This window comes from Sapajus apella, unplaced genomic scaffold, assembly GCF_009761245.1.
Source record: "Sapajus apella isolate SASKATOON/1434 unplaced genomic scaffold, GSC_monkey_1.0 scaffold81, whole genome shotgun sequence".
Taxonomy (NCBI): domain Eukaryota; kingdom Metazoa; phylum Chordata; class Mammalia; order Primates; family Cebidae; genus Sapajus; species Sapajus apella.
In genome coordinates, this window is record NW_022437021.1 from 1,088,652 (window position 1) to 1,100,965 (window position 12,314).

Below are 12,314 nucleotides of genomic sequence, written 5' to 3' on the forward strand. Positions count from 1 at the left end.
ATAGCCCCATACCTTTTACTACCCTTCCTCTTCCCACAAGGAAGGACCTAGTACAGTGCTCCCAAGCTGTGCTACTTAAAAGGTTTCCAGCTAGCTGGCTAAGCCCCGACATTCCTACAATAGCCAGCATGTTGGAACAGCCACCAAGCTAATAATAGGGCTACATTCTCAGGGTCATGCGGTTGGTACACTGCCCAACTCCAGGAGGCACCAGTCACATGAAGCAAATGCCATCCACTGGAGTTGTACAGCACGGCATCCCTGAGTGTCCTAGGTCTACACATGATCTGTGTTTATATATTTCTGCATTATACTTCTTGGTGTGGAGTATTCTCTCCTTCCTTCCTTTGAAATTTTTGTCCATTTCGATGAGAAGTTAAAAATTAGGAGTGACTCTAACCCTTCTGTACACCAAGATAATGCTTTCAGAATGAGGTCCTGGATCCTGGCATCAGAAAAACCTGGAGTGCTGGCTAAAATGCAGTGTTTTCAGCCCCTCAACATGTTTAAATCAGTTTAGGACCAGGGCTGGGATTTTGATAAACCATGTTGACTGATGATTTATATGCAGTATCCTGAAGTGTTGGGATATGACTGTTGAATAGTTTTTTAGTAAGGGAAACTGTAGTGCCCCAAAGAGTTAAGACTGCTGTCCTTAACCTGTTGCATTATCTGTTGTAAACCTTTTCTGGCGCATTTAAAGTCAGCAACTACTTAGTGAGTAGTTGTTCTCTGCTTACCACTGTGCCAGCCATAGTGGTAGAATCAGATGCCAACTATAGTAGTAGAATCAGATGTGAAGAATAGGGTATTTGCTGTCAAGGGGCTAATAATTAGGAAATAAAACACGTACAATACGTATGTACAAATACATTAATGTATGTGCATACATATACATAGTGATTTATATAAGATCATCTGGAGATCTTTTTTATATAAATCTAGTATACTATACTCTAGAAGATGTATAGAGAGATCTTTTTTCAAACAAATTATTATTGGTAGTACAGGTCTATAGGATTTTCAGATTTTAGATCTGAGACATATCTTAAGGATAATAGCTCTATCCTGCAGAGAAGATTTCAGTACATTAGCCAGGCATTTTATAAAGAGAGAGACACACACTCTATGGAATAGTACAAAAAACTGTAATGTTCAAAATTTCGGATTCAAATGTGAGCTCTAGTAAGCAGTAAACGGTAGTTACTTTAATTATCGATAAATAAGATTGTTGTTTATGTTGAGACACATTTTAAATTCTTTCAGTAACATTAGAAAAACTTAAACTTACTTTTATGTATGCTTATAATTTCAGACCATATAAATATAAAAATCGATAATGAGTGCCTTCGCTTTATATACCAACTATTTAATACCTTCTGTTACTTTCTATGGGAAAGAGAGATTGAAGGAGAGATCAAGAAGGGGAATGATTTTATTTTTGACAGTTATCCAATGATTATTACATTAAAACTTTATTTCACTGGAATGCTTGGCAGAAAGGAATCTTCAACTTAACTGAGCATAAATTAGAAAACCATTTTTTCTTGTATATGATTTCTCAAAAATTTTATTCTAGTATAAAATTTTATTTATAGTGTTAAAAAAATTTCTTTCAGTCACGTCTTTATCATTTGAACATTATTTCTCATTAGATGATTTATTCATCTAGATTAGAAGATTATGGGAGCCTTTATTAAATCTTTACTGGGCCTGCTTCCTATAGAGATACAGACACTTACACCCAGAAAGGAGCCATAGATTATTTGGTTAGTATGTTTTACACTGAAGAAAGTCATGTTTTAAGATATTAAGGGACTTTAAGCCATTAGAACAATACCTGCAGCATTGTGAGTGCCCAAGAAATTTTAGCTGCTATTAGTAGCATTTGAATCCAAGTCATTTGAATTTCAGTTTGGTGATTTCTTTTCAGAAATCTTCTTCTACTCAATTCCTTTTATTGACCCCAGTCTGACCCACTGAGAATCTTTTATTTTGTTTTTCCTTTAAATCCTAATTCTGGATTCACTTCATTTTCCTTATATCTTATCTCTTTTTTCCCTAAAAGTAGAGAAGGCAGAATAAATTCAGATAAATTAAGGTTGTACTTTAAAACTTTTATTGTCCTCATCAAGGCCAGCCTGAGGATTTCTGCCAACTTTTATAAAATTTGTGCCCAGTGTAATCCTCATTTTTACTGCCTTCTCTGTGTAAATACACACCCAACTTTATGCTAATGGTGGCACTGCTGTTTCTTCATGGCAAGGCTTTAAAACTTTCTGGAAACTTTAAAAGCATGGAATAAAAACTATGGGTATAATGGGGGTGGAAGTGGGAAAACGGGGGGGAAACCATAGACACATATGCCAAAAATTTTGGCACTTTTCAGAGGACTAAAATAACTTCTTCTTGTTTCTTTTTTAAAAAAAATAGCAGCAAAACAGAAAAAAGGTATCAAGCACAGTTTGCTCATAAAAATGAGCAGGTTTGGTAGATATATTTAAAGCTGTGAAAGTCAGGAAAAAATATTAATATGGTAATAATTTGTATATCCTCCACCCTCTAAACACACACTTTTGTCAAGAGGAGATGGGAGGCTAAAAATAAAAACATGAAGCTTTAGAAAAGTAAGGTTTTTCATATTTTTTTTTCTTTTCTTTTCTCTCTGTCAGTCCTCATACAGTTTTGCTGCAGAGGCCAAAAAGAGATGATAAGCCAGGACGAGCACATTCAGTGGCCCATCTTAAATGGAATTATTTGAACAATTTGAGAACTCTTGGGTCAAGCCAGAAGAGTGCAGTGGAAAGTCAAAGACTTGGGCTGCTGCTGGTTTTTCTCCCCATTTTCTTTGTCTTCAAGTGCAGCTCAATATATTGTTGGACTTTTTCAAGCACAGAAACAGCCTTAGGGGTGTTAAATATGTGTGTCAAATTTTTTCCTAATGGATTTCTAAATCTTCCAAAAATTTTTAAATAACTGTTACAGGCTGTGTGTAACACTTGTATCTTGTGGTATGTGTGTTTGTGTATGTATGTGTTTCCTACCACTAAGATTGAATTCTGTCCTCTGTACCTAGAAAATAATCATTATTTATTGAAACAAAAACAAATGAGGTGATAATAGTTTTAGCTTACTACTTGGGTTTCCTGTAGCCTTTACCGGGTGTGTGTGTGTGTGTGCATCTTCTTGATTTTTTTCCACCTTTGTTTTGTTTGGTAGGATTCTTGACTTGGATTTCTTAACTAATTCCATGAGAATTCTTTTATTTCTTCCATAGTTTTGTAATCTATGTGTCTGTTTAAAATTAAATTACTTTTTTTATAAGAAAAGGCAATATCCATTTAATAACAGATCTTATCAGAAAGAACCTGATTCACTTAGTTTTAATCAATCTTTCTTTTCTCTTTTCAGAGGATGTTAAGCAAGTTTTTGGACAGACCAGAATTCATCAACATATTCCATTTAACTGGGACTCAGAATTTGTGCAACTACATTTTGGAAAAGAAAGAAAAAGACACCTGACATATGCGGAATTTACTCAGTTTTTATTGGTGGGTCTAGCTCTTAAAAAGTTAAAAAGGTGAATAAGTAAACCTGGAATCAAATTGTGTATAAAAATCCTGATTTGAGTCTTGAACTGTGATTTGCTACACACTTTCTAGCCTGGCAAAACTGTTCCATTGAGAAGTATTTTTTTATTAATATGTTGAAATCATAGAATTAAATGGGCTGTCCACAGATTTATGTATAACTCTATGTTTAGAAGGAATGCACATTGAGGCCCTGGGAAATCAAGTGATTTCCTCAAGGTCACTTAGGTCAGGAGGGGCGAAATTACAACTTAAAATTTTGGCTCGTGACTGGCTCTGTTACTACTTACCAATATTTTGTTTCCCTGAGAAATGGGTAGATTTGTCATCAGCTTCAGAATCATGTCATCTGACACCTTTTATAGACAAGGCACTAGTCTCAAACTTGGCTCCATGTTGGAATCACCTGGAAGCTTTAAAAACGATTGTTGCCTCAGTTCCACCTCTAGACATTAGATTTAATGGGGGCAGGGGGAACACTTGGGTATTTGGGGGCTATTTAAAGCTTCTTGGGGCCCTAATGGAGAACCACTGTGCTAAGGGCACTTGTGCACTTGCTTCCTGTGGGTTAATTGCTGTAGGTGTTGTCTTGGTTTCTGGGATGCACTTTCCCTAACCCAGTCCTTGCTGCCCTTCTCTCGTGACCCCCTTCCTCCACCCATCATTGTGCCACTGATGATGCCAGGAGAAGAGTATTCACAAAATAAGATGATAACTTAATTTGCTTCTGCAGCGTTATTTCAAAATACTTGAAATACAACATTATCATTTAGTCACTAGAGATCAGTATCTATATACTATGTAGATGTTTATGCATTTGCTTTGCTTCTAACAGGTAAATTTTATTTATACTTTATTAAATATATTTTAAAAGACTCACATAAGGGGATTCATTTGATATGTTTAAATTTTGAGTCTTGAGGAAAAATGTCATTCCTTTGTTACTAGAAATGTCCTTAGTGGGTATCCTGGTGCCCCTGGCTTTTTGGTGTATTCCAGACCTTACCAAAGCCCTCTGGGGAGTGGTTGGAATCCTGTCCTGGGTGGAGGTGGAGGGTGCACAGGCTGTGGTGCTCACTTGGTAAGGACTTTGTGGTGTTCATTCTTAGCGACTAGCATTTGTGATAGGTTAACTTCAATAGGCGCTTCTCTTTTTGGCTTGTAATGGTATTGTTATGATACATATAATTTGTCCTGCTGTCTGGTTTGCTTTTATTTTCCAGGCCTTCGGAAACATAAAACAAGACGCCCTAAACCTGCCTTTGTATTTTTTAAAAATATGTTAATTCAGTGAATCCCTGTTTTCAGTTCTCTGTAAACATAAACCTATTTACCTAACTCAGATGGGGAATGTAATGTGAGTTGCTGGATTTTTACTGCTGTTTCCATAGGACATTGTTGTGCTGTAGGAGGTGGTATTCATTTTGATGAGGAATAATTACAGTAATGGTATTGAGACAAATGCCTCAAATTGACTTTATGGAACACAGCTTAATTAACTTTTAGTCTTAATGGAATGTTAGCAGTAGTAAGGATGATCTCGTTTCCTCCTCTAAGCAAGTGTCAATTATACTGAATTGAGTCGATTTTCAACTGCTCACAGCAGCCTCTAGGCCTTCCTCCAGATACAGGAAAGCCAGAGTCCAGGATTAAATGTCTCAGGGATTATGGTTATGTTTCCAAATGATTTGTAGGGTATTCACTTAAATTCAACTTCATTCTATAATGGTAAATGGAAACATCCCACAGTGCCCTGAATAGGATAATTTTTGTCTCTGTAGTCAGAATAGAAGTACTGAATTTTTACTAGATTGCAGTGGTTATAGTGTTTAATGATCTCAGTCAGGGCCTTGCTTTTGTGTCCTACTCCAGACCTGGATTTACAGGAATGAATGGATGGACCGTGTTAGGCTTTACCTGAGTGCCAGTTTTAATGTCTACCATAGGGTTCCTTCCTTCCATTTCATATGTTTTGTTTGCTTCCTTTGAACTCTTTTCTGAATGCAGGTAACTTCTTAAAGATGAAAGTGAATTTAATCTCCTGTGTTTCAGGCTCTTGCTTTGTTAGGCAAGTATCCGCCTTTCTGCTCTCGGGCAGGACTCAGAAACAGGCACTAGCTCCCTGGCTGGTGCCAAGGCTGTGAAGGCAGATGCTTGGCTGTTTGAAATGTGAATGAGCCTGCCATCATGCATGCTGCTACCTGTCGCATGATGAGGAAGGGGAGCAGCTGTAGGGACAGCCAAGAAATACTTGTGATTTCAGGAAACCTGAGCAGCATGTAGAGACAGCACTCTTCTATTCCACTAAGGAACCCTAGAAGGTAGCTCAGGTTGGTTCCAGTCAGCACATGTATTACCTGTGTTTATGTGTGTGTATACATGTGTGTGATTTGTGGGGCATTGCAGTTCTCTGCAAGTTCTATTTTTTTGTGTGTGTGTCATTTAATAAATGTTTTTACTGTATCCAAGCAAGTGTGAGTTTCTTAGAAACCACCATGTGGCTGTTAGGATCTTACTTGGGTCATGTGTTTATGTAGAGTCTGGGCAGGTCCCCACCCACTAAGGTGTTGGCAGTCCTGGGCATTGCTTGCATGGTGAACTGCTATGTCCTTTTCTGTGCTTTGGCTGTAAAAGTCATAAAGTGGTGAATCAATTTGATATTATTTGATCTAAACTTGACTGATTTGTACTTTGCATCTAATAACATTAAGCAAGTGGCAAGGATACAAAGCCTCCTTCCTGTAGTCTTCTTCCTCATTGGAATGGAAAGATTTCAGCAGGGAGTGGGGTCACATTTCTCTTACCCCATGATTTATACTGATGGTATGTGTGAATGTGAATACAGTTTTATATGTGGGTGTGTATTTAAAAATATCTCCACGTGTGTCTACTCTGAACTCTTAGAGCAAAGCTCTAATTTTATAGCTGTTAGTTTTAAAATAGATTAAAATAAATTTTAATATTCTTTGTATTTTAGAAAATAATTTGGAGAAATTTTTCTATTCTATACCTGATGGAATTGCAGTTCATAAATAGTTTTAACATAAATCTCAGTTTTTTTGTGTGTTGTGATTATTACTCATGTCAGGCAAACCATCCAATTCAGCAAATATTTGCTGAGCGTGTTGGGTTTGTCAAAAGGACTTGTGCAAAGGATTGAAAGGTGCAGAGACTATAACTCTTGAGACTCTTATAATGTGAAAATCTAGGAATTGTACCTGACAGTCCAAAAGAAGTAACTACAAGTAAGTATAAAATGTGTTCCCTATGAGTTTGTTGTTTTGTAGCAAAAACAGTTAAAGGTTTGTGGCATAAAACCTCACGGCAGGTATTCAGATCCTTTGCCAACTTTTTTTTTCTTCCTTCCTTCCTTCCTTCCTTCCTTCCTTCCTTCCTTCCTTCCTTCCCTCCCTCCCTCCCTCCCTCCCTCCCTCCTTCCTTCCTTTTTTTGAGACAAGGTCTCACTCTGTTATCCAGGCTAGAGTACAGTGGTGCATTAGAGCTCACTACAGCTTTGAATGCCAGGGCTCAAGTGATCATATCACCTCGACCTCCTGAGTGACTGGGACCATAGGCAAGCACCACCATGCCCAGCTAATTTTTTTGTAGAGAGGGGGTCTCACTGTGTTGCTCAGGCTGGGCTCAAATAGTCCTGCTGTGGCCTCCCAGAGTACTGGGATTATAGGTGTGAGTCACATGGCTGGCCCCTTTGCCAACTTTTTATTTTTTTGAGACAGTTTCTTAATCTGTCACTCAGGCTGGAGTGCAGTGGTGCAGTCATGGCTCACCACATCCTTGACTTTCTGGACTCAAGCAATTCATCCGCCTCAGCCTTCCAGAGTATCTGGGACTACAGGCACACCCACCTTGCCTGGCTAATTTTTGTATGGTTGTAGGGATATGGTCTCCCCCTGTTGCCCAGGCTGGTCTAAAACTCCTGGGCTCAAGTGATCCACCCGGCTTGGCCTCTCAAAGTGCTGAGATTATAGGCATGAGCTACCGTGCCCAGCCCTCTTTACCATTTTTTTTTTAAATTGGTTGAATGTTGTAGGCACTTGAGGGCACAGAATGAAAGCTTTCTAAAACTTTTCTGCCAAATTATTGTGTAGTGAGTGCTGAGTCACTTTCAAAAAAGTTACAATAACTAATATCTGTATAATGTTTATAATTTATAAGGTACTTTTAAATATTCTGTTTCTGATAATAGCATCCTCCCAATAACCTAAAAGGTAATTATTATTATCCCCTATTATATGCAAAAGAATAAACTTACTCTAGGGTAAAATTTTGTATTTACTAGTAATTTTCCAGGGAAATGGCCCATAGCTCCATGTTTCCAAAGAAATATCCCAAAACAGTACTAAAGAGCAACTGTTATAGAGCTTAGCTTATGCAGTCAGACAACAGGTATGTGATGAATTCAAGAATATGATGCTGTTCCTACTCTATTGCACTGTCTCCAGGCCTAAGGCCATAGGTAGTTATTTTCTGTTCCTGGAAGGTACCATGCATCTGAATGGCAGTACCCAGTCATGCATTGCTAAATAGCTAGCATTCCTGACCCCTACCCATTAATTGCCAGATATGATCATCAATACGTTCTTAGTAGGGGTGCATGGTACTGTCACTTCCAGGTTTTTTTTTTTTTTTTTGATACTGTTTTATAATCTTGGATATATATTTTACATGTAATTATTTTAATTTGAAAACAGTCTACACATAGGAGTTTCCAGTGGTTCCAATCTCAGGATAGAAAAGTCTAGGATTACCACCAAATTCAATATCTCTGTTAACTAGAACAACATTGTTATTAGCTACCTCTCATATAGCGTTTTCCAGCTAAGAAAGTTCTTGTACTTGTATTAGTATTTGTCCTTATAGCCACCTTAGGTGTTAAGCTAAGTAAGGCAGTTGGTGTTGTTTCCCTGTGAAAGCTGAGTGAACAGAAACCTAAAGAAGTTTTCTGGATCTGTTCAAGGTCAGACAGGTGGATTTGAAGTTGAAATTAATTTTTCTAAATCTCTGGTAGTTTTTTGTTAATTTTAGTGTAAAAATTATTCTATTTAAAATGCTTATTTAAAAATGCAGGGTCCCGGGCCTGTCTCCATTCCTCCCCACCCAAGACTCAAATTTAGTAGTTCTGAATAGGGCCTAAGAAGCTGCCTTGCCAATAAGCATCCTGAACTGCGATGCTCTGGATGATTCAGGAACCAGATTTTGCAAACTTTGGTCTGGACTAGGCAACCCTGAATGTTTAAAGGTAAACATTCGGCTCTTTATCCTAAGAGTAATGGGAAGCCTGTCGAGGCAAACCTCATCAGATTTGTGTTTTAGAAGGATCACTCTGCTATTGTGTGATAAATATAATGGAGAAGGGCGTGACCAGGGAGACACAGACCAATTGGTTACTTTCTAAACCAAGAGTCAAACAACTGTGGTCTTGGTTGGATGGTAACAGTGATGGGCCAGAGTAAATGGAGTCAAGAGAACTTATAGGGATAGGTCAGACAAGGCTTCATGTTTTAATGGGACGGGGACAGTCAAGGATTTGCAGAACTCAAGGTTAACTCCTGGGTTTTAGGTTTGGGCTAGCGGGAGGATGGTGATGTTTCATTGAGAAAGGGAGCACAGGAAGAAGAGGAGGTTTTAAGGAAGGGCTACAGAGTAGTGCTTTATATGTAAGAGCTGTTTACATGTTTGTTGGCGAATCGGCTCTGCCGCCTCTTTTCAGTTCTTTGGTGTTGAGATGATCTACCTTAGGAGCCCTACCTGCCAGCCCTGTAGACTTGAGCTTTTTGAAGGAATTTTGTTCTGCACTTTATGTAGCCAGGAAATTTCTTCTGTTTCCTGGGGCCATTACCTATTGCTCTGAAATCATCATCCAGAAATTAGCAATGCTCTGAATTGGTGGAGAGGCCAGATTTTGAAGTTGGGTATTCTGTTTGGTTAGTGAAGAGACAGGATAGCTTACTTGAGAGGGAATGGGGCTAAAAATCCTATCTAATGTCTTCTCATCAAATAGAGTATATGAATGAGGTTACCTGACCCATCAGAGAATTCTAATCACAAGGGTGTATTTTATCATAGTTTTATTCTGATCCTCATTTTATCAGAAGAGTTGATGAAACCCAAAGACATGAATCATAGTAAGTAAAGCTAGGAATAGAACCTGGGATCAAAGCTGTGTCTGGCATCCCAGACTGGCCATTCATATTAGTAAGGATCCTTGTTCTCAGATCAAGAGTCTGGTGATAACCTGGTTGGATGCTAAAGCATACCCATGCTAATAATGCAGCTGAACAATTTTGGTTATTTTTAATAAATCAGATTGACCATTATTTTGGCTTCTTGTCAGCATAGTGTAGAGGTCAGCCCACCTCTTTTCTGTGTAACATGGACATTTTTGTTCTTTAGATCCTGAGCCCTAGAGAGTAAAACTCTAGAAGTCTGCTGCTCCCAGGTGTTTGTAGTTGCCACATGCCCCTCCACAAGTCAGAGATTCACTGCTGCTGGTCAGCTGAGGTCTTGGCTTTATACTCACCATCAGTTACAGTTTGCTACTATATTTGTCATAGCATCCTGGTATAAGGCAAAAATTTCAACACAAGAGGCTATATATGTTAAAAATGAAATTGCTACTACCCCTGCCCAACCACAACCAAGCAAAACATACCTTCAACCATGGCAACCCCAAATTTTCTAGCTTTAGAATTAATAAGCAGTTTCATGCATTCATAAAAAATAATACCTGTGGCAGAATTAGCTGAGGCCATAGTTCTTTACAGATGAGTGAACAGTTAACAAGGTCCTTGCTGAGGTTTGAGTAACCTGAGCCATTTGCCCCTCCGTTTTGTCCCCCAATTGTCTTGTCTGTATTAGTGAAAGTATCTAGACCGTGAATTTTTAGTAGCCCAAGAACACAGTTGTATTTTAATTTTCACTATGTGAGTGCCTTTTACGTTGATTCTAACTTGTATGAGATGGGGTCTGTGATGTAGCTTTGGTACTGTTTTGTAAATATAGCATCATTTGGTGTTCTCAATGAAATAGTGAGTAAAGCTCGTTATTGTTGTTTGCCTTCGACTCTTCCACTAGATGAGATTCTGCTTGGGTCCAAATGAAAACCATTGCTAGTTTGGTGATGAGTAACCAGAGATGTGATCCTGGTCACTTGGATCATAAGATGAAGGACAGGTTCCAACCACAACACACACTTTTTTACTCTCTGGGCAACGGAAATCAGGATTCATTGTGGTGGTGTCTCTGTGGTGTTAGTCAGCTTGCTGCTTTGTTGAGCAGCCTGTTGTGCAGGTTTTTACAGTAAGATCCTGGTAAAAATGAGCACTCTATACAGCATCTCCCCATCTGTTACCCACTGTGAAGTTTAACGTTAAATCAGAAGAGCAAGGAAATTGAGATGGAAAAGGTCTGTATTTGGTTTCTACCAAGGTGTTGCAGTGCATGCCGAGCCACATGTGACACTGCTTCCGAAGATCCTTTTAATTAAAGGCCTCACCTAGTGAATCAGGGATGAAATTTCACCCTCAACTCTGAAACTGTGACTGCATGGCTGAAGTGGGGGGAGGCACGCATAGAACAAAATTAAGAATGGTAACTACTGTTTATCTGTCTACCTACTTTATTGCTATGTTTCATTTTTACTTTGTTAAAAAATATGTGGATCTTCATTTTAATTAGAATTTTTTTCTTCAGGTTAGCAGAAATTATGAAAACAAAGTGGATATTTATATGCAAACTAGTATACAGGTACTGATAGGTGATATAATATAGAAATTGTTTGAAATTGGGCTAAATATGATACTGTATTTTTTAGGAAAATCATCTTTATACTTTTTGTTTCCTGTTTTGATAAACAATTAGCTGCATTTTGCCCAGAATTCTTCTATCACTAAATCTAAAAAGGAATTATTTTGAATCATTTCCTTATTAGCTCTTTGCATTTATTAATATTTTAGATTTTGGTAAAATTTCAAAACACGTAAATGCAAATTACCCTGGGTTCAAAAAAAATTTTTTTTTGGTGTTTTTGGCTTTATAATATAAATCACCTGGATCTGCTGCTTGTTTTCAGGGGCTGGGTTTTTTGTTGTTGTTTGTGATAAATTGTTCTCAATTATTAGGCTGAAGCACAAACTTGCTTGTCTGAATAGAGGTGGAGAGAATATTTTACATTCAAAATATACCCACTGGAAAATTGGAGATTATTAAGGAAATGACAGGCCTGGAACTATTAGAAGCACGAATGTTAGACCTAAAGTGGTGTAACCCCTATATATGTTTATTTCTGTACAACCAGCAATTTTGAAGAGTTTAATTTTTTTTTTCTACAGCAATCTGAATGGGTGTGTTGAAGTAGTTGGAAACTGCTGCAATAAAAGCCTATTCCATTAATCACCATGCACCAGAATAGAGGGAACAGAAGATAGTTCACTGGCTCATATTAAAGAGAAATTGGGCCTCCTTTCATGTACTTGAGTGGAACTGCCTTAGAGACAGCTGCAGAACTCCTGCTCTTGGACCTTCCAGCCTTAGGTGATAGGAGGGGCCGTTTCTCTTTAGTTGGTAACTATCTTTGGCAGCAGCAGTTAGAATGCACCTATTGCCTGGTACTGTTAAGAGCTCACTTTACAGACACACTTCATTTTCTCAGCTCTCTGGGTTTGCTATGAGGTTTCAGGTCCTCTGTCTTACTTTCTTTACTCA

At 38.1% G+C, this 12,314-nt stretch overlaps 1 protein-coding gene across 4 annotated transcripts in view; it reads left to right on the top strand.

The window, feature by feature from the left end:
• The window catches only part of SLC25A13 (solute carrier family 25 member 13), a 201,796-nt gene that overhangs the window by 100,274 nt on the left and 89,208 nt on the right, over positions 1–12,314 (top strand). For all 4 annotated transcript variants that reach the window (XM_032252885.1, XM_032252886.1, XM_032252887.1 and 1 more), the window contains one exon: positions 3,412–3,551. In XM_032252885.1, coding sequence (XP_032108776.1) covers positions 3,412–3,551 — 140 coding nt within the window. The remainder of the gene's footprint in view (positions 1–3,411; positions 3,552–12,314) is intronic.